At 48.1% G+C, this 27,899-nt stretch overlaps 1 protein-coding gene across 2 annotated transcripts in view; it reads left to right on the top strand.

Annotated features, from left to right (window-relative positions):
* Positions 1–27,899, top strand: part of EVA1A (eva-1 homolog A, regulator of programmed cell death) — a 55,376-nt gene that overhangs the window by 8,659 nt on the left and 18,818 nt on the right. Inside the window, exons 1-2 of one of the 2 annotated variants that reach the window (XM_084765380.1) lie at positions 22,808–22,830; positions 23,111–23,276. In XM_084765380.1, the coding sequence (XP_084621506.1) occupies positions 23,177–23,276 (100 nt within the window). In that variant the 5' untranslated portion in view covers positions 22,808–22,830; positions 23,111–23,176. Of the gene's footprint in view, positions 1–22,807; positions 22,831–23,110; positions 23,277–27,899 lie in introns of those variants that run through there. The other variant, XM_084765379.1, reaches the window with a different exon arrangement.

The raw sequence follows: 27,899 nt of genomic DNA, 5'->3' as shown, positions 1-27,899 counted from the left end.
GTTTTAATAAGTGAGTTCTAGGAAACACAAGAAAGCCACTGAAGTCCTGTGATGTTCTAAGACGGAAGGAATGACAAGGTCCTGTGGGCTCCCAGAGCAGGGACACTTCTGCCGGAAGTCCCAGGGAGGGGCATGGGGAGGGAGAGTGAGACTGGATGTGTATGTAAAGGGGCTGATGAGGGAGGCGTGGTTGGAGAGAAGGGAGCTGAGTCTGGGAAAAAAAAAAAAAAGAACAAAGTCACTCCACCAGGAAGGGTCTTGCTCACAGTGTCTGAACTTCGAAGGCTCTGGGGAGGAGGAGAGACCAAATCCAGGCATCATTAGGACTGAACTTCCTGGTTGAGGAGAAGGCACTAGAACAGAGCTAAGCGGATGTCACCTGAGCTTCCAGGATGTCACTGGAGTGTGTGTGTGTGTGTGTGTGTGTGTGTGTGTGTGTGTGTGTGTGTGTGTGTAAAGGGCCTGGAATCTGGAGTCAGATGTTTGCTTCCTTGCCTCCAGCACCTCTGCGTTAGAGTCTGTGTTCTCTCTGAACACAGGGACACTGAGTCCTGATTCATGGGCAACACGGGTAAAGTCAGGATTCTGTAGGACATGATAGGGCTCTGATCATGTTATAGCCACGATGGACATGTGATTATTTTTAATACTGTTACTATCATGCAGGCAAGAACTAGAAAGTTTCTGAGATCCTGGTAACAGGGCTTGAGAGCTCAGTGCCCAGAACCCATGATCTGGTGGCTGATTGGATGAAGGAGTTACGGAAGGCCGGGGACCCATGACTGGGACATTTTGGCCTAGGCAACCAGGGGGAAGGGTAGTAGAGTCATTCGTTGGCAGAGGGGGTGGAGGAGGAGCAGTAGGGGAGGCGGAGAGTGCAGCATGGGAGAGGGCCACGAAGTCGGTTTCAGACTGGCCAACTGGTAAACCTCAAGGCCAGGTGGGGAGATGTGTCTGTGGGCAGATGGCTTCATGAGTTTGGTATTCAAGAGAGCGGCCTTAAAGGAGATTCATGAGCCAGCTTTTAGCAGAAGGCGGTGAAGTCATGTATCCTTCCATCAGGGAGTTACGGAGTGTGGGAAAAGGGCTGTAAGCAGCGCTTACTTTTCAATAATTATTTCTTGTTTATTTTGGGGACGAGGTGTCATGTCACACCTGCCAGCCTCACACTTTCCATATAACTGAGGGTGACCTTGAATTTTTGATCCTCCTGCCTCTGGGGTTACAGGTGTGTCTTACCAAGCCTGCTCTCTGTGGTTTATGCTTGTTAAGCACTCTACGCACTCAGCCACATCGCTAGGTCCAGAAGGTGCTTTCGGAGTGTGCTGTGCATTCTAAACCCGTGTGCTGATCCTGGTTAGGAACAAAGAAACACTGTCAGGAAGGGGATTGCCGAAGCGCCGGACCTTCAGAGTACAGCCCGCACCAAGGACATAGCCACTTAGCTTTCAATGACAGACTCAGGATTTTCACCCAGTTGTCAGGATCCACGTCCGTGCTGGTCTGCTCCGAGAGCAGGGGTTGCTGGGATGCCACACCGAGCTCCGGGAGAGCAGAAGAGAGGATTCCGTGAAGGCAGCCTTGGAGGGGAAGACTGCAGCAAGCAGGAGGACAGGAGACTGGAGTATGAGAAGGAAGCATTTCTGGGAGGGAGGGAGGGAGGGAGGGAAGGAGGGAAGAAAGGAGGGAGGGAGGGAGGGATCAACAGCCCAGGATCAGGTCAACTCCGGAAGGAACTGTTGACTGGGGGATTAGAAGGCCCCTGAGTGATGAGCTGGTGAGGCGGTGAGTGAGAAGACCAGGCTAATGAACAAATAGAAGGTGAAGAAGTGGAGCTGAGCTCCACAAGCCGTTATTGACAGAGCTCGTATGGAGGTCGGAAAAGAGAAGATAGGAAGAGGGTGAGTCCAAGGAGGCCGGGAAGAGTTAACCATGAACACGAGAGGATACCTATGAATGGAGTGTGGGAAAGCCTTCAGGTACAGCTCAGCTCTCACCATCAGAGCATTCCCACGGAAGGGAAGCCTTTGGATGTAATGGGTGTAAGCAAACATTTCTGAGTCTCTGCTGAATTAAAGCATCTGAGAATCCACCTGAAACAGCCATATGCCATCTCCTGGGATGAGTGTCTTCTTTGCTCCTTTTCCTTTCCACAGAGAACGGTGATAGTTTGCCCTGTGTTCTGGGCAGTGGTCACACACACAGCAAAGTATTGTTAAGGAAGTCCTGAAGGGGTCTGCTGTCTAAGACCTATGTTTGATCTCCAGAACCTATGTGAAAAATCACGTCATGGTGGTGTGTGTATGTTTGAAACCCCAGGGAGAATGGATCCTTGACTCTCCAGCCTTAGACAGCCTAGCATACTTGGTGAATTCCAGGCCAGTGAGAGACCCTGTCTCAAAAGGAAAAAAAGTGGATAGAGTGCTGGGCGGTGGTGGCGGTGCACGCCTTTAATCCTAGCACTCGGGAGGCAAAGACAGGCAGATCGCTGTGAGTTCGAGGCCAGCCTGGTCTACAAAGCGAATCCAGGACAGTTAAGGCTACACAGAGAAACCCTGTCTTGAAAAACCAAAAAAGAATTAATAAAGGAGAAAAAAAAATGAAAAAAAAAAGAAAAAGAAAAAGAAAAACCAAAAAAGAAAATAAAAAAAAAAGTGGATAGAAAAGATGGATAGCATCCGAGGTGAGATTGACCTCTGGCCTCCATACACACATGCACACACACACGCTTGCACATACTCATGCACACATGTGCACACCCAAAAAAGCCAGGGGTAGTAGGTGTTTCAAACACCCCACTCTTCATAGGTGGAGCACAGAAACTTTCTTTCACAAGACCGAGCGAGCAGTGAGTCATCTAGCACCTGTAGGATCCAGACAGGTAAAGTTCAGGAAGAGAATACCACCCCCCCTCCTTCCAGCTGGGGAGTTATAGGGGGGGGGTAAGGGGCGTAGTCTGCCTTCAGACGAGTCTTAAGGCACCATAACGATCTGGGCTGCCTTATCTTCTGTGGGAGCAAGCATCTGCTCTGTAGATGCCAGGGAGGCAAGAGTGACAGCATAAGGCCTTAAGAGGAAGGGGAGGCCTCTCGGGGACCCCTAGCCCTAGGAGGAGTGGGGGCGGGGGGGAAGAGTCACCAGCTCCTGCCTGGACACAAGAATCTGGTTCTTAGAGCAGAGGGGACTAGGTGAGGCTGAAGGCAGTGTGGGTGCCGAACATGGTTGTGTCTCTTGTAGGAAATGGAAGGTGTGTGGCTTTCAGTGGCCTCTGCTTCCAGTGACCCTGGGTGATTTGTCTTCTGCCATTCAAATTTGTCATAATGAGAAAAACACGATCCCTTGTAATGCTTTGCTGCCAGGCACAAGGAGCACAGGCGCAATAGGCCCTCTGAGGTGACTTCTTTATCTTTGGGGCAACAACAGTTTCTGAGCTTTGGAACTTAGAATTCTTTTCTTCAGACAGGCACCATGAAGGGTTAAGTCTTGACTCAAGCAAGAAATGCTGCTTTGTCTGGTTCCTGGAGCTAACATCCCGGAGGCACAGGGCTAGCATTGAGACCTGGCTTCCAACCTTGTAAATATTCTGTGGTTGAAATGGCATTTTTGCTCTTGGTAGAACCTCAGTGAAATGTATACACCTTGACAGAGGGCCTCTGAGGGCTTTCCCAGAGACGTGCTGGGAGTCTGTGTGTGTGTGTGTGTGTGTGTGTGTGTGTGTGTGTGTGTGTGTGTGTGTCTTCCATTTGTAGCTACCTTCACAGAGGGCCTCTGAGAGCTTTCCCAGAGACATGCTGGGAGTGTGTGTGTGTGTCCATCCATCCCAGAGACGTGCTGGGAGTCTCTCTCTCTGTGTGTGTGTGTGTGTCTTCCATTTGTAGCTACCTTCACAGAGGGCCTCTGAGAGCTTTCCCAGAGACATGCTGGGAGTCTGTGTGTGTGTGTGTGTCCGTCCATCCATCTGTAACTACTTTCACAGCGGGCCTCTGAGGGCTTTCCCAGAGACATGCTGGGAGTGTGTGTGTGTGTGTGTGTGTGTGTGTGTGTGTGTGTGTGTGTGTGTGTGTGTCTATCCATCTGTAGCTACCTTCACAGAGGGCCTCTGAGGGCTTTCTCAGAGACATGCTGGGAGTGCTTGTGTGTCCCTCTGTAGCTATGTTGTCTCTGTGTTTATATGTGTATCTGTGTCTATATGTGTGTATGTATGTATGCATGTATGTATGTATGTATGGGTATGTCTGGGTGTGCATATGTGCTTCTGTGTGTGTCTTTGTATCTCCACAATGGAACTGAATCAATTTGCTTTGTTTTCTTCCTCTGGGTGTCAAACTCGGCGTTTTCATGGGTCTCTGGAGAGACAGACACACTCCAGGAACCAAGAATGAATGGGGATGTGGTTGTAGTACTCAGAGCCTTTGGCTGAGTGGTGGTGTGCGCAAACAAGGCGCTGTAGCAGCAGGGAGAGGAGTCACAGCTGCCTTGCCCCACCCTTCCTTGGGAGACCTAGGGGGACCAGGCGTGCTTCCCCAGGAGGGTGTGCCTGAGGCTCAGCACAGGTGTGGACTTCATGAAGACACAGAGCCCATTATGTGGTTTTTATCTTCAGGGTCTGAATGTTCTGTCAAGGGAAAAGGCTGGGCGTGTGGAGTGAACGCAGAGAACTGGGTGTCACATGATAGAGTTTATCTTCTAGACCTCAGTATTGAGAACACTGGAGTGTCATGGTACACATAGATGCTTGGACTTGAGGTCTGGGTTGACAGGTCCAGCCTCAGCATCCTCATGGCCAAATGCAGTTTGGAGAAGATTATGACGATGCGGGTGTTGGGAGTGATGGTGCTTTAGACAGGATGCTTTGTAGATTCAGCCTATCCCGATAAAAAAGATTTTGTTCCCGGTGTGGTGGTCCACACATTGATTCCAGCCCGCAGGAGGCAGAGGCAGGCGGATCTCTGTGGGTTTGAGGTCAGCTGGTCTACATAGTGAGTTCCAGGCCAGCCAGGGCTAGGGTGACCTTCTTCTCTTAAAGAAAACAAACAGCTGGGCGTGGTAGCCCACGCCTTTCATCCCAGCACTCCGGAGGCAGGTGGATCCCTGTGAGTTCAAGGCCAGCCTGGTCTACAAAGAGAGTCCAAGACAGCCAAGGTTGCACAGAGAAACAAACAAACAAACAAACAAAGGAAAAAGAAGAAAGAAAGGTAACAAACAAGCGAATGAATGGTCTCAAATCTTGGAGAGGAATTGTCTTAGTTAGGGTTACTTTTGTTCTGATGGAACACATGGCCAAAACATCACTGGGGGGAAAGGCTTTATTTGGCTTATAATTCCTCATCACTGTTCATCATTGAAGGTTCAGGACAGGACAGGAACTGAAACAGGACAGGAACCTGGAGACAGGAACTGATGCAAGAGGTCACGGAGGGGTGCCGCGTACTGGCTTGCTCCTCATGGCTTACTTACTGCTTTCTTACAGAACCCAGGATCACCAGCCCAGACATGGTCCCACCCACAGTGGGCTGGGCCCTCCCCCTCCCCCATCCCTCACTAATTAGGAAAACACCTTGCAGCCTTGCCTACAGCCCACTTTCCTGGAGGCGGTCTCTCAACTGAGGCTCCCTCCTCTCCAGTGGTGACACTAGCTTGTGTCAAGTTGACATAAACCAGCCAGCACAGGAACGTAGGAAAGTTTGCTTTTAATCTTGGCACTAACACTGTGTAACGATTATTGGGTCTTAGAATTCTAAAGACTTTAATTAACCGAAAAGAATAGATGAACAAATTATTCTAACAGTCCCGCTTCCCGTTTTAGAAAGGGCGCAGGTGTTCCAGGCTAGCCTCTGACTTCATTATGTAGTGGAGGATGACCTTGAACCCCTGAACCTCCTACCTCTACCTCCCAAGGCCTGGGATTATGTGTTCTACCAATTTATGTCTTAGTTTGGCAGCAAAGACTTCGTACGGTCATGGGATGCTACTTGCATTACTGTTTCCGCCCCTCCCCCACTCCCTCCCCCTGCTCCCTGCCCCCCCCCAAGAAATTTCTATTTCTCTTTAGCACAGTCTTAAAGCCCTTGCCTAGCCATGCTTACTTTGGCACACTGGCCCCAATTTCACTGGTCAGTTGTGTCCTTGACCCCTTGATCAGCCTGGGAGGAGACTGAGAAGAGTGGCCCCCACAAGGGGTAATTAAATTATTACCCACACAGGGTAATTAAATTATTATTTTATCTTATGTTTATGATTGCTTTCCCTGAATGTAGGTCTGTGCCCCCACATGTGTGCAGTGGCCTAGAGTTTACAGATAGTTGCGAGCCACCCATTTGGGTGCCGGGGATGGAACCTGGGACCAGTGGAAGGAGCAGCCAGTGCTCCTGAGTGCAATCTGAGCCGCCTCTCCAGCCCCTTGGGCAGAGTTTTAAAGCCGACTACATAATGGATTGGAACAAGCGATGAAGCGGCCAATCCCACTTAAACCTATGGGAGCCCATCCATATGTGGCCCCCTCCTGCTGCATAATGTGTACTTCTATTTGTGGCCTCCCCTTTTTCTCGATGCTGTCTTGAGATGGTCTTACTACACAGCCGAGGCTGGCACTCGGTGTGCAGCTCAGGCGGTCCTCACCGTCACCATTGTCCGACCTCACCCTTCAGAGTGCTGGGATTGATGGCAGATACGGGCTGCCCGCTCTGCACAATTGTATCTTTATAAGAGAAAGCATACCACGGAAGCAGCCAAAGCCTGCCTGCTGTTTTAATTGAACACTAGAAGGCTGGAGTGGTGACAGTGTGCTTGTGTGTACAGTTTGCCTGCATGAAAAGACTTGTGTGGATTTGAATTGCTAAGTGATCTTTCTGCAACTCCAGATTTCCCAATGAATGACACATCCACACGTGTGATGGTGTACTCATCGGTTTTGGCAGGAGACCCTCATTCTGAGGTGGGTAGTAGCGTAGCCAGCTGGGCTTGTAAACCCACGGAACCTGTGGTTGTTCACAGTGGGCACAGACCACTAGTGAGTGTCTGCTTCCAGGTTTTAAAAAATAGCTTTGCATTTTAATTGTTACTTTATGTGAGTATTCTGTCTGCCTGTGTGTCCTCTGTGCACTCCTTGGGTGATGGGTACTGGCGGAGGCCAGAGATGTGCTTGGACCCTCTGGCGCTGGGTTTCCAGATTCTTATGAAAGCTGTCTGGGAATCAAACCCAGGTTCTCTGGAAAGAGCGCTTAAAAAAAAAATGTTAGCCGGGCGTGGTGGCGCACGCCTTTAATCCCAGCACTCAGAGGCAGAGGCAGGTGGATTGCTGTGAGTTCGAGGCCAGCCTAGTCTACAAAGTGAGTCCAGGATGGCCAAGGCTACACAGAGAAACCCTGTCTTGAAAACTCAAAAAAAAAAAAAAAGATTGTTTTCAGATTTTTAAATTCTATTTTTTCCTATATGAGTATTTTGCTTGTATATATGTTTGGGCACCAGGCATGCACAAGCCTGGTGTCCAAGGAGGTCAGAAGAGGCCACTGGATCCCCTGGAAGGATTTATGGACCACCTTGAGCCACCCTTTAAGCGCTGGAAATTGAACTTGGGTACCCTGCCAGAACAAGTGCTATTGACCAGTGAACCATGTCTGTGGCCCACATCTTTTCAAAGAGCTGTATTTTATTTTTAACTCTGTGTATGTGTGTTCTTGTGTAGTTATGTGCATATGAAGGTGGACATCCATGGAAGCCAGAGGACTCAGGTCTTCCGGGGCTGGGGTTACAGGTGGTTGTGATGTGGGTGCTGGGAACCGAACTCAGGTCCTCTGGAGGAGCAGTGTGCTCTCTTAACCACTGAATCATCTCTCCAGCTACCCTGTTCACAGTTTAAAAATATTTTCTCGGTACAGCGTGGTCCAAACACCTCTAGAGCCCTGGATACAGGTAGAACGTGTGCCACTGTGTTGGGGGAGAAAGGTGTAAGACAGCAGTGGCCCTGGCTGGGATGCTGAGCAGGGTTGGCTGGGAAGGACCTCTGTGTTGTATCAATTAAGTGTCCAGCTCCGGCTCTGGCCCTGCTCAGGTGCTCAGCAGTTTGTTTGTGCCGCGTGGAGCGGACTCTGCGCAGAGCAGCCTCTGTGTGGCTCCCAGGCTGGCTCCCCACGTTAGGGATGCTCCGGACTGCACAGGTGGAATATGATTTCTCTCAACCTCAAGTCAGCCTAGGACTTCCCTCAAGATCCCTCTACAACCCTGCTGCTGCTCTTCCTTGAGCTCCCAGGGTCTCCAAAGTTCTGTTTTTTAAGTTTCTTTTTGGAATTCTCAGACCGCTTATATTGTATACTCTGTTGTTTTTTTTTTTTTAATGAAATAGATCTTGATTTAGTCTTTGATAATTCCATGCAGGTATATATTTTGATCATATACACACAGTCCATGGCCTGCCTTCCCTGTCTTTCGTTTTGTTTGTTGTGACCCTCTGAGTTTAATTAGGGCTATTTGCATGAGTATGGCGGGGGGATGGGGATGCTTTCTTCCCAAAGCCACAGCCACTTACTAATGGCTCCACCGGGGGGGGGGGGGGGGGGGGGGGGGGGGGGATATGAATCAGATCAACCCAGCAGCAGCCATAACTTGCCAACAGTTCCTTGGGCCAGAGTTGGGGGTGAACTTGGGTGGTTCACCAGCCCCTCCCCCATCCACATTAGGTTCTGTTTTCAGCCACGATAATGTCTCTACAAGTCACTTTTGGAACTGTGAGGTCAATGCAGCCAAGAAAGTGATGAGCAGGAAAACTACCCCCCTCTCTCCCTCCCCACACTCTGCGTGTGTGTGTGTGTGTGTGTGTGTGTGTGTGTGTGTGTGTGTGTGTCTGTCTGTCTGTCTGTCTGTCTGTCTGTCTGTCTGTGTTGTTTCTTGTCATTTGAAGATGCCTCAGATAAGTCCAGCTCAGGAGGCCTGCAGTAGAAGATGAAGGTTTTGTGGATGAAGGCTGGCTAGGGGATAAAACGGTGACTAGTGGATCATGTGTTTTACCAGGTGTCCTGCGTTAAGGAGGCAGGGTTGGGCCTGCACGTCCTTCCTATGCCCTTTGCAAATCTAGAAAGGTTGGTTAGGGTTTGGTCTGGATTTTTCACGCACATGGTGGTGAGGCCGAGATTTTTTTCTATGCCTAGTGTGGTATGGCTTTTGTGCCTGTCTTTAAATCCATACAAGTGTTTCCTGCGTGCGCGGTTGCGTGTGTGTGTGTGTGTGTGTGTGTGTGTGTGTGTGTGTGTGTGTGTGTGTTTCAATTGTTCTTTGTCTTCTTTTTAGAGACAGGGCCTCTTACTAAAACTGGAGTTTACTGGTTTCAGCCAAGCGGCCCAGGGAGCCCTAGGATCTTCTTCGTGTCTCTTTTTGCCAAGGTGTGCCACCACCTGCCTTATGCTGACTCTGTTTTAAAAGAGAAATATTTTTATTTTATGTGCATCAGTGTTTGCCCGTATTGCTGTATATGCATATATGCATGCAGTGCCCACAGAAGCCGGAAGAGAGGTCAGGTCTTTGGAACAGGAGCTCCTCACCCAGTCTCAGGGTCTTGAGTTCTTTTTCATGTTCAACACACTTGAGGTTCAGCGCTGCCTGCCGTGCAGTGGGTATAGAGATTAGAGGGTTGAATTTTAGGCCTCGCTAGGAGCTCATCATCTTCTTCTTTTCCTCCTCCTCTTTTTTTCTTTTCTGCCAAATGAACAAGATTGTGAACCCTTGATCCTCTTGCCTCCTTCTCCAGAGTGCTGGACTAAGTGCACCACCTCACCCAGTTTATGTGGTGCTGGGACTTGAACCCAGGGATTCATGCATGCCAGGCAAGCGCTCTACCAACTGGGTTCAGTCCCCAGCAGGTCATTCATATGTGGCACCTTGGTATCTGTTTCCAGCATGTGAGCTCTACTTCACAGAACCAGCTGTGGTTGTCTTTGAACATTCTTACTCCCTTTCCGACGCTGTGCCTCACACAGGTCCTACTGGAATTGAAACCCCCCCCCCCCCCAGCCCTCAGGCTGGCTCCAGGAACTTTATGTCCATGGACAGAGCCCACAGGTGATGGGACGCTTAGCTTTAGAGTCCATCTCCTGGCCTTTTCACCTGTTTATCAGACACCTCGGAGCAGCTCATCTTCAGTTTGTTTTGGGGGAAGGAGCAGGGTCTCCTCAAGTAGCCCATGTTGGCCTTGAACTTGCTACGTAGCCAGAGGTGACTTTGAACCTGGAGCTTTGTGTATATGCGTCACACACTCTACCCACAAATCTACACCTCAAGACCTCCATCAGGATTGTTTGAAAGTCCCACAGAGTTAGCTCAACTCTTCTGTCTGCAAGGCTCAGTGTCCGGTCCGTACCATTGAGGGGGATGGGCCTTGGCACTCTTCCTCACATTCCTAGTTCAAAGCACACCCTGTGACACCCTGTGCTTGGGACCCATTGGCTTGGGACCAGGGATGAAAGGATCTTGCACCCTGCCTCAAAGGTTCTGAACACTCGCCTCTGACTGTAGGGACCTATGGCTGGATATCTGACCTGTGCTCCTCACTGGAGGTCCATGCAGGGCTGGTTCTGGCGTCTCCTCAGTTTTTTCTACTGATGGTTGCATCTTGGGCATGGTGTGCCATGTGAGCCGCCTGTGTGCTGTGCTTTGGGGGCCGCAGAAGTAGACTGAAACTGGAGAGAGGTCCGGGAGCATCCAGCGCCTCCAGGACGGCTTACGTCAGACATCTTCAGTCTCTTCCTTCCCATCCCGGAGACTTCACATAATTAAAACCATTCCCAGCCAAACACTAAATAAATTTTTACACATGCTGCTTGAATTACTGTGCAGTCTTATCCCAGGGTGGGATTTCTCGGTGATTACTATTTCGTTGAAAGGATTCCTTTGGGTAGGCTGAAGCCAGAAACTGTGGAAACTCAACATTTGCTTTATACAATAAAACTTCAGGACAAAGCTGCTTTCTGAGTCCTTTCCCCCGCCCCCCCCCCTTTCTGGGATAGGATGCTCTCTTGGTAAAAAAAAAAAAAAATGAAGAAGAGCACTCTTAGCAGACCCATGTGGCATGAACCCCAGACATGAAAACGGAGAGAACGTGGCCCTAGATGCTACTGTATGACACGGGCACACAGCAATGGTAATTGCTACTTACTGAGCACTCTGTGGTTTGGCTGTGATGTCTTTGGTTCCCTGAAAGCTAATGTGCCGGAGGATTGGAGGATTGGTCTGTGGCGTGGGTATGTGGGGGGTGATGGGACCTTGTGGGAAGTCTTTTTAAGTCATCAGTGGCTGAGTGTTAATGGTTGTTTTTTTGTTGCTGTGACAAAATACTTTGAAAAGACAACTTAAGGAAGCAAAGGTTTATTTCGCTTTCGACTTTGAGGCACTTCACACTCCGGCACGGCTGTGGCACGGCTGTGGCACGGCAGGGACCGCGTGGTGGCTGGGATGTGAGGTGGCATTGCCTCTGCAGTCAGGAACTAGAGAGACCTGAATTGTGTTGCTCAGCTCCCTTTCTCCTTTTGTTCAGTGTGAGCATGGGTCTTCCCTCCTGGGGGAAACGTTTCCTGATGGCCCTCTCACAGACACACTCAGAGGCGTTTGCTATGTTATTCCAAATCCAGTCAGGTTGGTGAGGACCAATCGTCACAAGGTGGAGCTATGGAAGGGATTAATGTAGCTGTAAGGGGACCCTGTTTCGTCCCAGGAGGCTCTCCAGCATCCTGTCTGGTCACATGACCTCTCCCACTTCCGTGTTCTTCCATTGCCGTGCCGTCCTCCATGAGGTGACGTAGCTAAGAGGGCCTCGCTAGGGTTGGTCACATACGCGTTGGGCTTTGATTCTCTCAAACTCTACTCATCAGGTTTGTGAATATGATAGATCACATTAATTGGATTTTTCAACAGCAAATAAATCTTGTACCTTTAGAATAAGTCCCACACTACCGTGCCATAAAAAGTCATGAGGAAAAAGCTCTCTGAATCCTGTTTGCTGATGTTGTATTGAGGACTTTAATGTCTGTATGACCTTAGGGTTTTTTTCCCCTCCTGTTATTTCTTTGTTTGGGATGGGTATAGTTTGGTGAAATGCACTCTTCTCTTTTACATAGATTATAGATTAGTTCTTCTGGAAATAGTTGGTAGAATTTTACCAGCAAAACAATCTGGATCTTAAGATCTGAGGATGGGGCTGGGGTTAGTTAAATTAGTAATTAAGTTTTTCCCTTTTCTTTTCTTCTGTGTACATCCTCAGGCATGCATGTGCGTGCGTGCGTGCGTGCGAGTGTGCACGCATGTGTGTGTTTAAACCCCTAGTGTCTGGGGTTTAAATCTAGGACTCCACACATGGAAGAAACTCCTATACCACAGAGACATATCTTTCTTTTATTTTTTTAAAATTTATTTTGAGCCGGGCCTTACTAAGCTGCTAGAATAGCTGGATTCATTCTGTGGCTTAGGCAGGCCTTGAATTGCCCGTGCCCGCGGCCCCTTGGAGTTGAGGCTCTTCACAGTCCCAGCACTGTTTGAGTCATCTCTGTCTCACTGCATGGGCTGAGGTGGGAGTCTTGTGTTTCCTCTGGGAAGGATAGCTCAGAAGTTCAGAGCACTAAGGTTGACCTGCAGCCCTCTGCTACTTTCCACCTGGCCATCAGTTGTCCATGCCTCCATTTTCCCATTTGAAAACCAGCAACAACCACACCCACATCCTGGGCAGAAGCCTTCAGCCATTTCAAGGGGAAGGCCTCAGCAGTGCACGCAGAGAATATAATTAGAAACCGATACTCTGAGCACTGCCTCTAATGGAGCCTTTATGGCTTTCCCTATTGCTGTTCCATTGTTTGAATTAATTTCCCCGTTCCCCACTGCCCCTGTACCACTTAATTTACATTGCTTTTAAGCTTCCTTAATTTACATTGCTTTTAGGCTTCCTTCTTGTTGCCTCTTAGGTGGCTACACTGCAGATCTCTCTCACGGGCCGTGTTCATTCATTTCTACGTTCCTTCCTTCATTCAGAGGAGACCTTATGCTAGGCAGGCTGTCTGCCTTGGAACAGGAAGGTACTGTACCTTCCAGCTGAAGGGCATTTGGTTAAGATTAGAAACTTGAGTGAGCTCTTCCCAACTGGTGACCCCTGTCCAGTCCTCGGTGACAGCACCAGGCTGTTAGATTCCTGCCAGAGCCGGGTGTGGTGGCGCATGCCTTTAATCCCAGCACTTGGGAGGCAGAGGCAGGAGGATCGCTGTGAGTTCGAGGCCAGCCTGGTCTATAAAGCGAGTCCAGGACAGCCAAGGCTACACAGAGAAACCCTGTCTCAAAAAAACAAAAAAATAAAAAAATAGATTCCTGCCAGAGCAGCACCGGGACTTCCAAGCTCAGAAGCTGTCACATTGAGTCTGGCCTGAGCCATACCAGGTCAAACCAAGTTCCATTACCTCAGAACTTTTGCTCCAACGAAGACAAAAGTCCAGGTCAGTCTCTCAGGAGCCACAGGAAGGCTACTGTGGTCCAGACAGTGTCAACTCTTGCTTTAAAGCCTGGAAATCTTAGCTCCTCCCACCATGCCATGGGATTTGCTTTGAAATGGTCACATGCAGGCAATGTGCTGCTTATCGCTGTTGGGAAGTGATGACGCACGAGACCCTGACAGCCAGTCTCCTCCTGAAACAGGCTTTGGCACCTCAGCCTTGATGGTGTCATCAGGGCTGCCTGGCTAAGGAGAATGACAAGATATGCTGGTCACAGAGGCAACTTTTACAGACCCAAGAATTGAATGAGGAAAACGACGCGAAGTGTAAATGTTTGTGAAGATATTTGTGAATGTGCAATGATTGGTGTTGCTTGTCAGTGAGAATCTAGGGTTAACTAAGAAGTAAGTGTCTATGCACAGATTAGGCTGGCCTCTGGGTACGCCTGTGTGGGAGCATCTTGATGAGAGTAAATAAGGCGGGGACACCCATCCTAAGTGTGTGTGTCTGTGTGTGTGTGTGTGTCTGTGTGTGTGTGTGTGAGACCATTCCTGTGTTCTGGAGTCCCAGCACTGAATAAAAAGGAGAAGATGATGAGCTGAGCGAGACGCTCGCTGCTGTCTGCGTCCTTACAAGGATGCTGGTGACCAGCTGCCCCAGGCTCCTGCTTCCGTGAGTCCCCACCATGATGGACTGAACCCACCATGGGCTAGAACCAACCCTTCCTACCCGAAGTTGCTTCCCACCGTGAGTTGTCATGGTGTTTTGTCTCAGCAGCAGCAAAAGTGACTAAGGAAGAAGGCAAGAGGTGTGAGTGCCAAGGCTTATAGAGGAAGTAGACCTAAGGCAGGGTCAGCCAAGTGTGGAGGCAACTACGGAAGCTTCTAGTAGATGAGGTAAATAGACAAAAAGATGGGTAGGGGGAGTGATTGGAAAGAACAGGGAAATACTGGAGAAAGACATACATGTAACATACAAACACACTCATACACATGCATTTGTATATGTGAGTACTCATGGGTATTATGTGCACACATATTTGTGCATTTGCATACATATACACACATGTATAGGGAGAAAAGGGTAAGAAGGACGAGAATGGGAGAAAGTTTGATAATTATACACACATGCATGTCATTTCTCTGTTACTGCATCCTGCCTGTGTGCCCACTTCTTTTTATATGAAAGATGAAGATGAGATAGAAAAGGAAAAATAAAGGAAGAATCATTGTGGGAGTGTTACCAGTAGGAAGGCGGAAGTGATCTGAATGAAAGTGCTGATGTCACTTCCTTGGACAAGCAAGAAGACTGGAATGGGACCAGGGATGGGGGTGGGGGGCCTGGGGGATGGGGGGCTGTGCACAGCAGTAGCAGCAGTAACAAGGTGAGGCAACTCAGCGGCAAGAGGGAGCCCAAGCGAGCCGAAGACGAGAAGGTCTTCCTTCTGCCATATGTACCCCAACCCGCACTGCTACCAGGAAGTGCTGCCCACAAACAGGGCTGATCTTCCCCAAGGCAGTCAGGACAGTTTTTTTTTCAGTAGAGGCTCCCTACTTGGGTGATTCTTGGGTCGACATTAAAACCAGCTACAGGAATCCATTCATGAAGGTAGGGCTCTCATTATCAAACCATTTCCCAAAGCCCATTGGCTGGCCGCCGAACTGCTTTACGTGAGCCTATGGGATCTTTCGTATTCAAGCTTTAATGGTCAGTCCCTGATTGCTTTCGTGAGTGTGAACCAATGAGCCTCGGTTGTGCATGTCCATGCGGGAGTGTGTAAAAGACCTACAGTTCTGTGCACAGATGGGGACTGTTGCACGTTGTTGGCAGGAATGTAAACCAGTCTGGCCACTGAGGAAATCAACGCGGAGATTGTGCAAAAACTAGATACACATCTTCATATGACCTGTGCACACAGTTCTTGATGGTTTATATGAAAAGGCTCCAAGTCCATCTGTCACAGAGGTTCTTGCAAGACAGTGTTTATTGCAGCAGAATTCACACAGTTAAATTATAGGTCCAATTTAGGTGTCCAGTAACAGAGGAACAGAAAAGGAGTATATGATGCACGCACGCGCGCACACACACACACATAGAGTTTTTTTTCAGCTACAAAGAAGAATGAAGTTATACCATTTGCAGGAAAACGGATGCAACTGTAAAGAATCATAAAAAGTGAATTAAGCCAGTCCCAGAAACACACAAATATCACATGTTTCCTCTCTTTAAAATTCCTAGATTTTATGTAGACATGTAAATGGTGTATGTATGTATGACATGAAAGTAGAAATGAAATTATCTACAGGACAAGGGGGGCGGGTACTATTGGGAGGGAGACGGGTGAGAAAAAAAATGGAGGCTGTCTCAGTTTGCTTTTCTATTTCTGGGACAAAATACCGACTCAGCCAACTTTCAGGAGGAAAGGGTGTTTGTTGTTGAATATTTATTGATTCCAAAGGGGTCTACTGTGACCTGGATCGTTCCCCAATAATTGAGACAGAGACCTAGCAATTTATTTGAACAACTTTAGCCTAATGACTGGGCAGATACTATTTAAGCTGATTTTCTAAGCTAATCTGGCTACCTCCCAGCCACACTCCCTAAGTTACTCCCCAGTATAAGTCCTGTCTGTGCTGGCTGTGTCCCATAAGGCCATGTCCTGTCTCTCCATCTTCTTCCCCTTCTCTGTCCGTCCCCACCCCCTTCCCCGCCCCATGGTCCTTACCTCTGACCCCAAGCCCAGGACAGGAGTTCTGCCTACCTTTATTCTGCACAGTTATTGGCTGTCAGAAACTTTATTAACCAACCAGAGATAACTGGGGAGAAAGCTTACACAACATCATTTGGTGTACATGAGAGTGTACTTGTCTGGATTGCAACCAGATCTAGGGGCTCCGAAATTAGCATTTGTATACACAGCACCCCCAACACTTGCCCTTTTTGTCTAAATAAAAAAAAATTCTTTCTCACAATAATAAACCACATATAGCAAGAACAACTAAGAACCAATTATGAAAACTGTTATGCAGTAATTACATTCACAATGTCCAGTCCATTTATATTTGGCAACTTAGGAGAAAGCACTCTACTGTCTACCCTACCATGGTGAGTTCGGAATTCTGTTCTCAAATCTTTTCCTGTTACAGCTTGCATTTAACAACCTAAAACTTCTACTTAGACCCACCCTTGCTTTACACTTTCACTTAGGCTCCGTCACTGAGGGAAGCCAGGGATAGGAACTTGGCGACAGAAGCTGGAGCAGAGGCCACGGAGGAACAGCACTTTTCTGCCTTGCTCAGCCTGCTTTCGTAGGTCCGTCTGCCCCGGGGTTCACACCGCCCACAGTGGGCTGCACCCTCCCACAGTCAGTCATTAAGGAAGAAAATATCCCACAGTCAAGTCGGATAGAGGTGATCCCTCATTTGAGGTTTCCTCATCCCAGAGGACTCTAGTTTATATCAGTTTTAAATTAAAAAAAAAAAAAAACCCAACAGGCATAGAAGTTAAGGAGAGTCGGGGTGAGATGTGCTCAGTATACAATATATAGGCACAAAATTCTTGTAAAAATTAAGAAAGCAAAACAAGATAACAACAAAAGAATTGAAGATGAGGACTGGAAAGATGGCTCAGAGGTTAAGAGCACTGACTGCTCTTCCAGAGGTCCTGAGTTCAATTCCCAGCAACCACATTGTGGCTCGCAACCATCTGTAATGAGATCTGGTGCCCTCTTCTGGCATGCAGGTGCACATGCAGGCAGAACACTATAAACATAATAAATAGATCTTTAAAAAAAAATGAAGACGTAAGCCAGCTGCCTTATCTGTGAATCTAGAGTATAAGAAGCTGCGGGCAGGAAGATTCAGAGTTTGAGGGTAGCCTTGGCTAAAAATCAAAATCTAACCAATCCAAATAAACCAGACAGACAAACAAAAAGAAATAAAGTTGTTGTACTTCAACTTTCCTCTTCTTTTTTAAAAATAGTTTTAAAAAAGATTAAAAAAATTTTAAATTTGTATGAATGTTTTGCCTGCATGTGTGTAGAAAAACACCTTGTGCCCACAGAGGTCAGAAGAGGGAGTTACAGGCAGTTGTGAGCCACCATGTGGGTGCTGGGAATCGAACCTACACCATCTGCAAAAGCAGCCAGTGCTCCTAACCACTATGCAGCCTCCCCAGCCCAGGCTTCCTCTTCTTTGTCAATTACTTTCCTGTAAAGGGAAATGGCCCTGCGGGCCCCGCCCCCAGTTGTGAGGGGAAACCTTGGCATTAAATCTATAAACATAAGCATGCCGGAGGCCATCTACACAGAGAGCCAGACACTGAGCAGTCTGGGAGCTCCTCCACTGGTCCTGCTATTCTTCCCACACACTCATAAACGAAGCTGGTGACAAAAATGCCTTGGTCCTGGGCTGAAGAGAGAGGTTTCCTGAGCAGCAGGAACAGGTTGGGGGAACAGATGTGTCATGTCAGAATTTACTGGGCTTCAGCGTCCACACAGTGTCCTTGGTGCATCTGGGCATTGCTATCTGGGAACTGAATTCCCTTCCTTCCTGTTCCAGGGGAGCGGCCTGAAGGCTTCACTGATGTGTGGCCAGGCCGACTGGTCCCTCACTCCCTGGGTTGTGGATGTTGGCTGAAGAGAAGGAAGAGGAAACGGATGCCTCTGATCCGCTGTCTCTTGCTTCCTTTCTGTCACGAACAGAGGAGACTGGATTCTCCAACTGCCTAGTCCAGATTCCAGATAAAAGTCCCAGCCACAGGACCTGGGCGGACAGCTCTGCAGTTGAGAAGCACTGGCTGGCTGCTCTTCCTCTGCTCTGCCTGTTTCTCAGCAAGTACATGGTGGCTCACAACTATCTGTAACTGCAGTGCTAGGGGAATCTGATGCCCTCTTCTGGCCTTTGCAAGCATATGTATTTATGAAGTACACGTATATATCTGCAGACAAACACTCATGCACATAAACTAAAAAAATGTATAAATCTTAAACAAATACCCTTATTCATGGGCTTTTTCCTTTGAGAGCGTGTTACTCAGCTCTGCAAGGACACTCTCCTCGCTGGCCCCGTCACCTCTGTTGGACTTATAATGGCACCAAGCAGAAAGTGATCTCCCAGGCGTGTGTGTGTGTGTGTGTGTGTGTGTGTGTGTGTGTGTGTGTGTGTGTGTGTGTCCATTCTTTTCTCCTTTCAGATCTGAGAAGTCAACTGGGACCAAGCACGTTTAGAACTCTGATGGCTGGTTCTTACCAGGCATTTCTCTGTCCCTGGCAGCCCACCTCTCCCCCAGGTAGCCCCCTGCCCCCTGAGCGTTACCTGCACGCAGGTGGAGGTGGCCTTATCTCCCAGGGGAGGCATACTGCATCTGAGTATATGAGTGGAGTATCCGCCAGGCACATTTCATTTCTGTGGTGACGCTCTGTGGACACAGATGGACTCCAGGCGCCAGCGAGTGTGAATTTGTGACTGTGGGAATGAAATTACGTGTAAAGTGGAAGGCAGGGAAAGCTGCGTGCGGCGTGGCCCGCTAAGACAGGGCACGCTGTTGTCTTCATCAGGAGAGCAGTATGTGGTCAGGTCCCGGGATACATGTGATAGGAAAGCTGTTTCCTTCCATTATTTTTTGCAGTTTCTCAGTAGTTGGCTGAAGGAGAGCTATGCAGCAATTTATAAAAGGCTGTTACGGAGTTAAGCACACCTTTAATCCCAGCACTCGGGAGGCAGAGGCAGGAGGATTGCTGTGAGTTCGAGGCCAGCCTGGTCTACAAAGCGAGTCCAGGACAGCCAAGGCTACACAGAGAGACCCTGTCTCGAAAAACCAAAAAAAAAAAAAAAAAAAAAAGAGTTGGAAACCTGGGAAGGTAGCTCAGTGGGCAAGTACACAGAGTGCACAATCATGAGGGCCTGATTTCGAACTCACGGTACCCACGTTAAAAAGCCTAAGATCCCAGGGCTGTGGGTGCCAGAGACTAGAAGGTTGCTTGCCCCAGGTTCAGTGAGACCCTAACTCAAGACATGAAGTGGAGAGTGATATAGCAGGACAGCTGCCATCCTCTTCTGCTTTTCAGACACGCTCCCCGGGCACGTGCAGCTGTGCACTCGTGTGTGCACACCCTCTCTTTCATTCACACGAGAGTTGGTAGCTGCTGCTTTGCCAGGTGACTGTCCACAGGGCATTCTCTAGAAATGACACTTTTCTTTAGAAGGATGTGGTAGGAACCCAATGGGTTATCACTTGGAGAATGTTCCGGCTTTGACAATACCCAACTCCCTTATCCTTCCTTTCCCAATGATTCCCATCATTCCTAGCATCAGTGTGTCTGGAGGACTGAGTGCCAGCCTTGGCATGGGCCTTGTACCCTTTGAACCAAGGAAGTACTTGTGTGGAGGTTCCTGGAGGATGGACCGTTCTGAGCTTGGGGCTTTCTGCGTACAGGTTAGTAAGCCATCTTCTTTTGAGGACTTTGGTATTGTAATTCATTCTCCAAGAAGCCAGTCACTTCTGCTCACTGGGAACGCTGTTGTTGGATCAGGGTTCAGAGCAGTGCTCCCTTGGGCAGGCACTGGCATCTCCTCTCTGACACCTTCCAGTCTTGGACAAGATCCTTAGCCAGAGCATGGCATAAATTGGGCTCTGAAATAGTGGTACTTGCTCACTCTAGAACCCTGTGAACACTTTTGGACCAGATTTGCTCATTGTGGCAGAATGGAATATTCAGCGGCATCTCTGACTCCAACCCTGGAGCCAGTGTCACCTCGTGTTGTAGCTGTGACAAGCAGAAATGATGCTAAATGCTATCAAATGTGTGCTGGGAGGCAAAGCCCCCTGGGCTGAGAACCAGTCTTCTCGGAGCTAAGAAGGGACAGGGAGCTTCCTGGAGTGACATGGCATAACCCAGCAGGTGGGAGTGGCCAAATGCTTCTGTCTCTGTGCTGGTGCGTAGCTTCCCTGCATGCTTCGCCACGGAAGCCCACAAGGGTCAGAGAGTACAACACTTCCTAAACTCCACTGGGCGTCTCAGAATGTGCGATTTGGATTTATTATGTCTGGGGTGGGCCATACGATGATGCAGACCTAACGTGTTGTCAATTAATGTTGATGCTCCTGATACTCAGTGAGGCTGTAGGCCAGGCATCTACACCCTGTGGTCCCAGAGTCATCTTGAGATCACTGTGTGTGTGTGTGGGGGGGGAATCTAAAGTTTTAGATCTGTTTAGATCACTGTGGGATTTAAAGTTTTTGGTTTGTTTGTTTGTTTAGTTTTTTTGTTTTTTGAGACAGGGTTTTCCTGTGTACTGCTAGCTGTCCTGGACTTGCTTTGTAGAGCAGGTGGCCTCGAACTCACAGAGACACGGGTGTCTCCAAGTGTGTGCCACCACCACCAGTTTAAAGTTTGTTTTGTTTTATTTTTTTTTTCGAGACAGAGTCTCTCTGTATAGCCTTGACTGTCCTGAACTTGCTTTGTAGACCAGGCTGGCCTCGAACTCACAGTGATCCACCTGTCTCTGCCTCCCAAGTGCTGGGATTAAAGGCGTGCGCCACCATGCCCGGCTCCTGTTTTTTTAAGTTATATGTATTATAATGAAAAAAAATGGAGTTTATCTGCATGTGACTACAGGTACCTGAGGAAGCCAAATGAGGGCCTTGGGTTCTCTCAAGGCAGAGTAGTAGGTGTTGTCAGTTGCCCAACATGGATGCTAAAAAACAAACTCGGATCCTCTGTAAAAACAATAGGTGCCTAATGAAGATCACAGTCAACTGCACGGAAAGATGAGGGAGTGTGGTGCCCTTGGGGAATCAAAAAACAATCTGGCATTGTTGGAGCATTCAATGAGCTTATATCTGTACCTGGAGGTGTGTGGGCTGGCTCCCCGTTTCCTTAGCAACTAAGGTTAGTGTCAGAGAAGTGCCGGGGTTATGTTTTTTTTTCCCTCCTTTATTAATTTATTCTTGTTACATCTCAATGGTTATCCCATCCCTTGTATCCTCCCATTCTTCCCTCCCTCCCATTTTCCCCTTATTCCCCTCCCCTATGACTGTTCCTGAGGGGGATTACCTCCCCCTGTATATGTTCATAGGGTATCAAGTCTCCTCTTGGTAACCTGCTGTCCTTCCTCTGATTGCCACCAGGTCTCCCCGTCCAGGGGACATGGTCAAAGGTGAGGCACCAGAGTATGTGAGAAAGTCATATCCCACTCTCCACTCTACTGTGGAGAGTGTTCTGCCCATTGGCTAGATCTGGGTAGGGGTTTAAAGTTTACCGCTTGTATTGTCCTTGGCTGGTGCCTTAGTTTGAGCGGGACCCCTGTGCCCAAATCTGCCTATCATAATGTTCTACTTGTAGGTTTCTAGGACCCTCTGGGTCCTTCTACTTTGCCATTCTCCCATGCTTCTCTCATCTAGAGTCCCACTAGAATGTCCTCTCCTCTGTCGCAGGGGTTATGTTAAGAAAGTGAATGGAGATTGGCTGCAGGCTTAGGCTGTGGCCGTGTGATCATATCTACAGTCAAGAAAGACGCTCACTTGAGTTAGGAAGCCGAGTCATCAAAATGCGCACGTGGGAGACTGTTGCGACACCCAGACGGGAGCGGTGTGGCCTGCGTCATGGAACACTGGTGGCGGGGCAGGTGGGAGGGAATGGGTCTGAGCTTGAGATTGTAGCGGCTTCCTTCTCTTCTGGATCCTGGGGGTTCTTGAACCTTCTGAGCCCAAGGGGATGTGGTAAGGAGCTGGCCAGTGGCCTGGCCTCCCACGATTTGCCTGTGTCCCTCAGTGTTCACCTTTCAGAAATGCTAATGGCTACCGAAGGGCGTGGCTCAAAGGCTTGGGGGGGACCACCCCCCTCCAAGCCAGTCTTTTTGAGAGCCCCTTTAGCCCCTAGTCTTCATTCTGATGTTCTGATTAGAAAAAAAAAAGTTTGGGTACTTTTCCCCGGGGGCGGGGGTCACCTACTTCCATGTGTGAAACAACCTCACTGTGCCTTCCTTCTGCCTGTTGTCTGCTTTGTGTTTATCTTTAAAAAGCCCCCTCTCTCCCTTCTGAACTACAACATCCCCCCTGACCCCCTCTCTCCCCCCACCCCCCCAGTTCTAATCCCTGACACATCATTGGCATGGAGGCATGGAGCGGGAATCCAGGAACAGACTAGCTCTGAAGTCTTTATGGGCATTTTAGAGCCAGACACACAATGGCATCTGTGGGACGGGCACCGATGGCCCACCGCCAAGGGTGGCACATTTTGACCTGAGGGACAAGGCACCTGATCAAAGTACTCGCGAGTCATCCCTGCAGGCTTAGGCTTCCAGAAAACAACAGGAGCAGAGCGAGCAGTCACGGAGGCGATGACGTGTCACTGATGGACCGTTCCTCAAAGGTGAACCAGGAAGGATACACTGAAACATAGGAGGACTGGCCTGCAGGAGGACTGTGGTGGGGTGGAGAAAGGAGAAAAGGCAAGACAAAGTCAACTGTTATTGCCTCTTGAAAAACTAGGCACCTCACCTGATCAAAGGACAAGACCTTTGTGACTCCCTGCCTGGGAAAGGTGGCTTCCTTTGGGAACCTGGTTCCTTGGTACAGAGCACAGACTTGCTGGAAACACAACCCGAGGAAAGCCTACTGTGCCTGATTGCTCACTTAATGTCTTTAAACAGGAGAAGAGAAGGCGGGGACCACGCTGATCCGGAACAAGTGTCCAGGAGCTCTGCTCTCGATGCCACATGAAGCTGCCCCTCAGCCCCAGCACAGAGCCAGTGGCCACGGAGCCCTCAGAGATGGCTTTGCTCAGCAGCATCCTGGCGGCCTATTCCTATATCTCAGGTGGGTGCTGGTGTCTGCTGGCTGGGGCTGTGACCTGGGGCTCAGTCCTGGCCTGTTTGCCGGTGGCCAGGTCTGATCTTGCACTTGGAGAGAAGTCAGTGGTCATCACAGGGAGGCTTGGCTCCACTGGGTTTGAGATGAAAGCTCTTCAGGTTATTATTTAAGTGGGATAGTCTCTGATTTTGCAAGTGAACACTCCTAACAGCCGTGTCTTCCTAGGGAATTGTTTAGTTGCTTTCAGCCATGGGCCACTGCTGGTTTCTCTTCTCAGCACGTCAACCAATAAGGAAGGTAGTGAGGTCTCTACCAGCCTGAGGCTTTCTGTAGGATCTCAACCTGACACAGGGTGTGTGTGTGTGTGTGTGTGTGTGTGTGTGTGTGTGTGTGTGTGTGTGTGTTTTCTGTGTTTCACAGGCCATCTGAAGTGTTTAAGAGCCCTTTGGAAGAGTGAGAGCTAGAAGGTACGTGAGCCTTGGAGACACTAATGTTAGCCTTTTCTTGACTCAAAGTTGTATTCTTCAGCAAGATGGCCGACTTTCTCCTTAAAGCTACTATTTAATAACACATGGAAATGCTCTGTTTTGAATGATCAAACTTCTGTGTTGCTGGAGTGAATATTTTAATCTTTATTTTGTTTTGTATTGCCTGGAATTGTAGAGATAGTGTATGAAGAAGGGGCCAGGGTTCTGATTTGGCTCTCTTTAGGAGAAGGGTTTTTATTTCCTAATTTTCTTTCCTTTTTTTTTTTTCTTTTTTCTTTTTTTCCTTTTTTTGGGCTTCTCAAGACAGGGTTTCTCTGTGTATCCTTGGCTGTCCTGGACTTGCTTTGTAGACCAGGCTGGCCTCGAACTCACAGTGATCCGCCTGCCGATGCCTCCCGAGTGCTGGGATTAAAGGTGTGCGCCAACACCGCCTGGCTATTTCCTAATTTTCTATCCAGGGTTAATATTGGTAATTTAAGAGCTCAAATGGCACACCTGATGCTTCTTTTTTCCAATGGCTCAGCCATCTGGCTTATTTGTGGTTGGCAAGAGGGAGCAGGTCTTAGCTGCTTTCCTGTTGCTGTGACAGAATACCTTGAGACAAGCAACTTAAGAGAGAAGGGGCTTATTTTTTTTTTTAGCTCATAGTTCAGGGTTATAGTCCAACATGGTGGGAAAGCCGAGGTAGCAGGCACTGGAGCAGCCTTCCATGCTGTCTTGCACGCAGCAACAGAAAGTAGCAAGTGCAGGCATGACACTACTCGGGTCTTGTTTTCTGTCTACACGGCCAGGATCCTCTGCCCAGGGGATGGGTCCACCTTTCCCAACTGAGATTGATTTTTCACATCTTAATTAACATAATAAATACAATCCCCCAAAGGAAGTGAAATTGGGAGAGAGGGGGAAAGGGTGAGTCTAGGAGGAGCTGGAGGATGAGGGTAGCTAATTATGGTCGAAATACACTGTATGCAAGTGTGAAATCCTCCGAGGGTTAATAACAATATATTTTTTAAAAAAGATAATCTCTCACCATCAACACAGGGCGTCTATGGGTGCCATATGCCCTGTCCTCTTTCCTGAAGCAGAGAATCCAACTCTTTGCTCCATTTAAGGAAATCTAATCATACCTGCTGCCTCCTCCTGGGCATCCACACACCACAGGGAGACAGAGTCTCACAGGCTGTTTCCAAATGTCCCACGCGCTTGTGCCACCACAAGTGGTTTATGTTGGAGACTAAGCCCAGGCAGGCTTAGCAGGCACTCTACACACTTCCAGCTCCGTTGCTATTTTTTTCCAGCTGTGTGGGAGGGGGAGGGGCAGGGGATAAGGACAACGAAGCTAGAATAGGGACATCTGGGCTGTGACAACATGTTTGCACAGTGACTGGAGGAGGGTCTACCTACTCTGTCCTGGAGAGTTCCCCAAAGTGAAACAGGGGGCAGCAGATGGGCCTGGGATTCCCACAGTCTCAAGGATACCTGCGAACCAGCTGTTGGATGAAACCGCCTCTGAGGACAGCAAACAGAGCACTGGACTTTGGCACTCTGCTCGGCATGGGAGGCACCTGGAGAGTTTCCACTTGACCAGCCTGACCCTGGGCTGTGACCACTGAATGTGGTAATTCATTGAATTGGTTGCTGATTACTGAGTGGCTTGTGATCTTGTTGAGTCTGAAAAAGCCCATGGCCCTGTTTTTTGGGTTTTTTTTTTCTTTCTTTCTTTCTGTCTCCTCCAACCTTCCTTTTCCCTACGCCATTACACTGGAATTAGTATTACGTGGGACACAGTAAAACTGTTTCCTCTTTTAAACAGGCATGTAGGAGGGGGGCTGCTGAGGAGACAGCTCAGCAAGTGTAAGCACATGTCACCAAGCTCGACAACCTCAATTCAGACCCCAGGATCCACATAGCGGAAAGAGAGAACCAGCCCCAGTAAGTTGTCCTATGACCTCCCGCATTCATGCTGTGGCACCAGTGCCCCCCAAAATATATACACGCGAACACCTTTTTAGTTAAATAAGCATAGGCGAAAACTTAAAGGGAATGCCAGAAAGTGGGAACTTGGGTCTCTAGAATTTATTATGTACAGTAGAGGACTGATTACAATTGATTCTGTGAGGCTAAACAGATGGCTTAGCAGTTAGGAGTGAATACTGCTCGTGCAGCCGATCCCCCAGGGTCAGTTCTGTGCGCTTGCACGCGACAACTCACAGTCCCCTGTAACTTCGGCTCTAGAAGAGCTTACACCCTCTTCCAGCCTCCACAGGCGTCTGCGTGCAGGTGCGCACACTCACACACGAATATACACATACATGCATATTTTTAAAAATGATTTTGCAATCAGCAACACTCTTCAATTATAAAGGTGATGAGAAAGAAATTAGAAACACAACGACAAATAAAATAGGTAAAACCAGTGTTGGCTCAGTTTATTAACAATTAAACTTTATTATACAACCCAACTAGCATATACAAGAAGGAAAAAAAAAGGTTAAAGGGACAGAAGATTAAAACCTCCTGGAATCCGTTCGGCAGGACAGGTCCTTAGGTGTCTCAGTCCCACGAGCTGGTCCGGTCCTTTCCTCTCTCTCCGCGCCTTCTTTCTCTCTCCTTCTACCTCTTCCCAGTCATATGCAAAGGGCGGTCCCTTCTCCCTTCGAGGGTCAATTAGGAAAACAATAGCCACGGTGGGGTTCCTAGGTAGGCTTCCTGAATTCCAAGCCCAGGAAGGCTCCAAACAGTCTCTCACAAGGTATTCATGGTGTGCCTCAAGGGTAAAGCCCGCCAAGACTGCTTCCACCTGAGACAAAGCTTAATCTTTCCTATACCTCACCCTTCTCTCTAAAAAATTAAGAACTATATACACATATATACATATATACATATATACATATATACATACTCATCAGGAATCAAGAACATAACAAAGTCCTTTTATACTTGTTAACCTAAGGGAAAGTATACCACTATCCTACCAAAGAGAGTCCTTTTCTTTCATGAGAAATTGTAATTATTAATCTACTAAAGCTTCTAGTAACACTGTGGCTATCTAGTCTTCAATCCCATCAGAGACCCAAGAAGGAAAATCTATCTAATAAAGGAAGTGCTGGCAGGCAACTTCCAAGTTGCAGGGTACAGAGAGAGCAGACTGCCTGGATAGTCACTGAATTCTCTCCTTCATTAGGGCAATCAGTCTTCAGCCTTATCAGCCCAAAACATCCAACGAACTGCTTTTGCTGGCAGGCAACTTCCAAGTTGCAGAGTACAGAGAGAGCAGACTGCCTGGATAGTCACCGAATTCTCTCCTTCATTGGGGCAATCAGTCTTCAGCCTTTCGGCCCAAAACATCCAACGAACTGCTTTTTGAAGCAGGAAATCCGACGGTCTGGTCCATCTATTCTCTTTAAAGCTGGACAGTCATCTTTCCAGCATCATTGTTGATCGTTGCAGACAGTCAGCCTGTCATCAGCCGTAGAGATAAGAGCAGTAGCAGAGCAGTTTTTTCGTCTAGTGACCATTCTGTCACCAGCGTCTCTTGAAGCCCCCATCTTCAATGATGCAAATGGAGAGGCGGCCAGGAGCGGATGTCTCTCTCTGTCAGGAAAGCCCTCATCATTAAATGCCATATTCTGTGGATCTCTGAAGAGTTTGAAGAGCAAATCTATCTATTCTTACAGTTATCAATCTATTCCTTTGCAGACATAGACAAGCTATTAAACAAACCTGCTCTATAACAAAGTGAGTATCTAATAGGATTTCTACGTAACTAAATACCAACTTTTATCCCCGATGATTCCAGTTTTTTATAAGACATTAGTGGTACATGAATAATACATCAAATAAACATTGAACAAAAAGAACGTAAATTTCTGACATACAATATACAATATTTTGTCAACATATAACATACAATACATAAGGCAAAAATGAATGGAGTATACAATTTAAGTTCATATCAATGTGAAGCAAAAGTTGAAGTCTTAAATTTCCATCAATCAAAAGTCTTAAATTTCCATCAATCTACAATACCAATGTAGAAATTTTTAAGTTAGTAGATTCAATAATCTACCTTTTATTCTACAATCCTGTATCCTCCCTTCCTTCCCCCCTTTTTCTTAATATTAAAAGGGATAGAAAGTAA

This window comes from Acomys minous, assembly GCF_964271855.1.
Source record: "Acomys minous genome assembly, chromosome: 17".
In the NCBI taxonomy this organism is placed as follows: domain Eukaryota; kingdom Metazoa; phylum Chordata; class Mammalia; order Rodentia; family Muridae; genus Acomys; species Acomys minous.
Note: the sequence above shows the minus strand (reverse complement) of the source record. Positions and strands in the feature narration are given on the sequence as shown.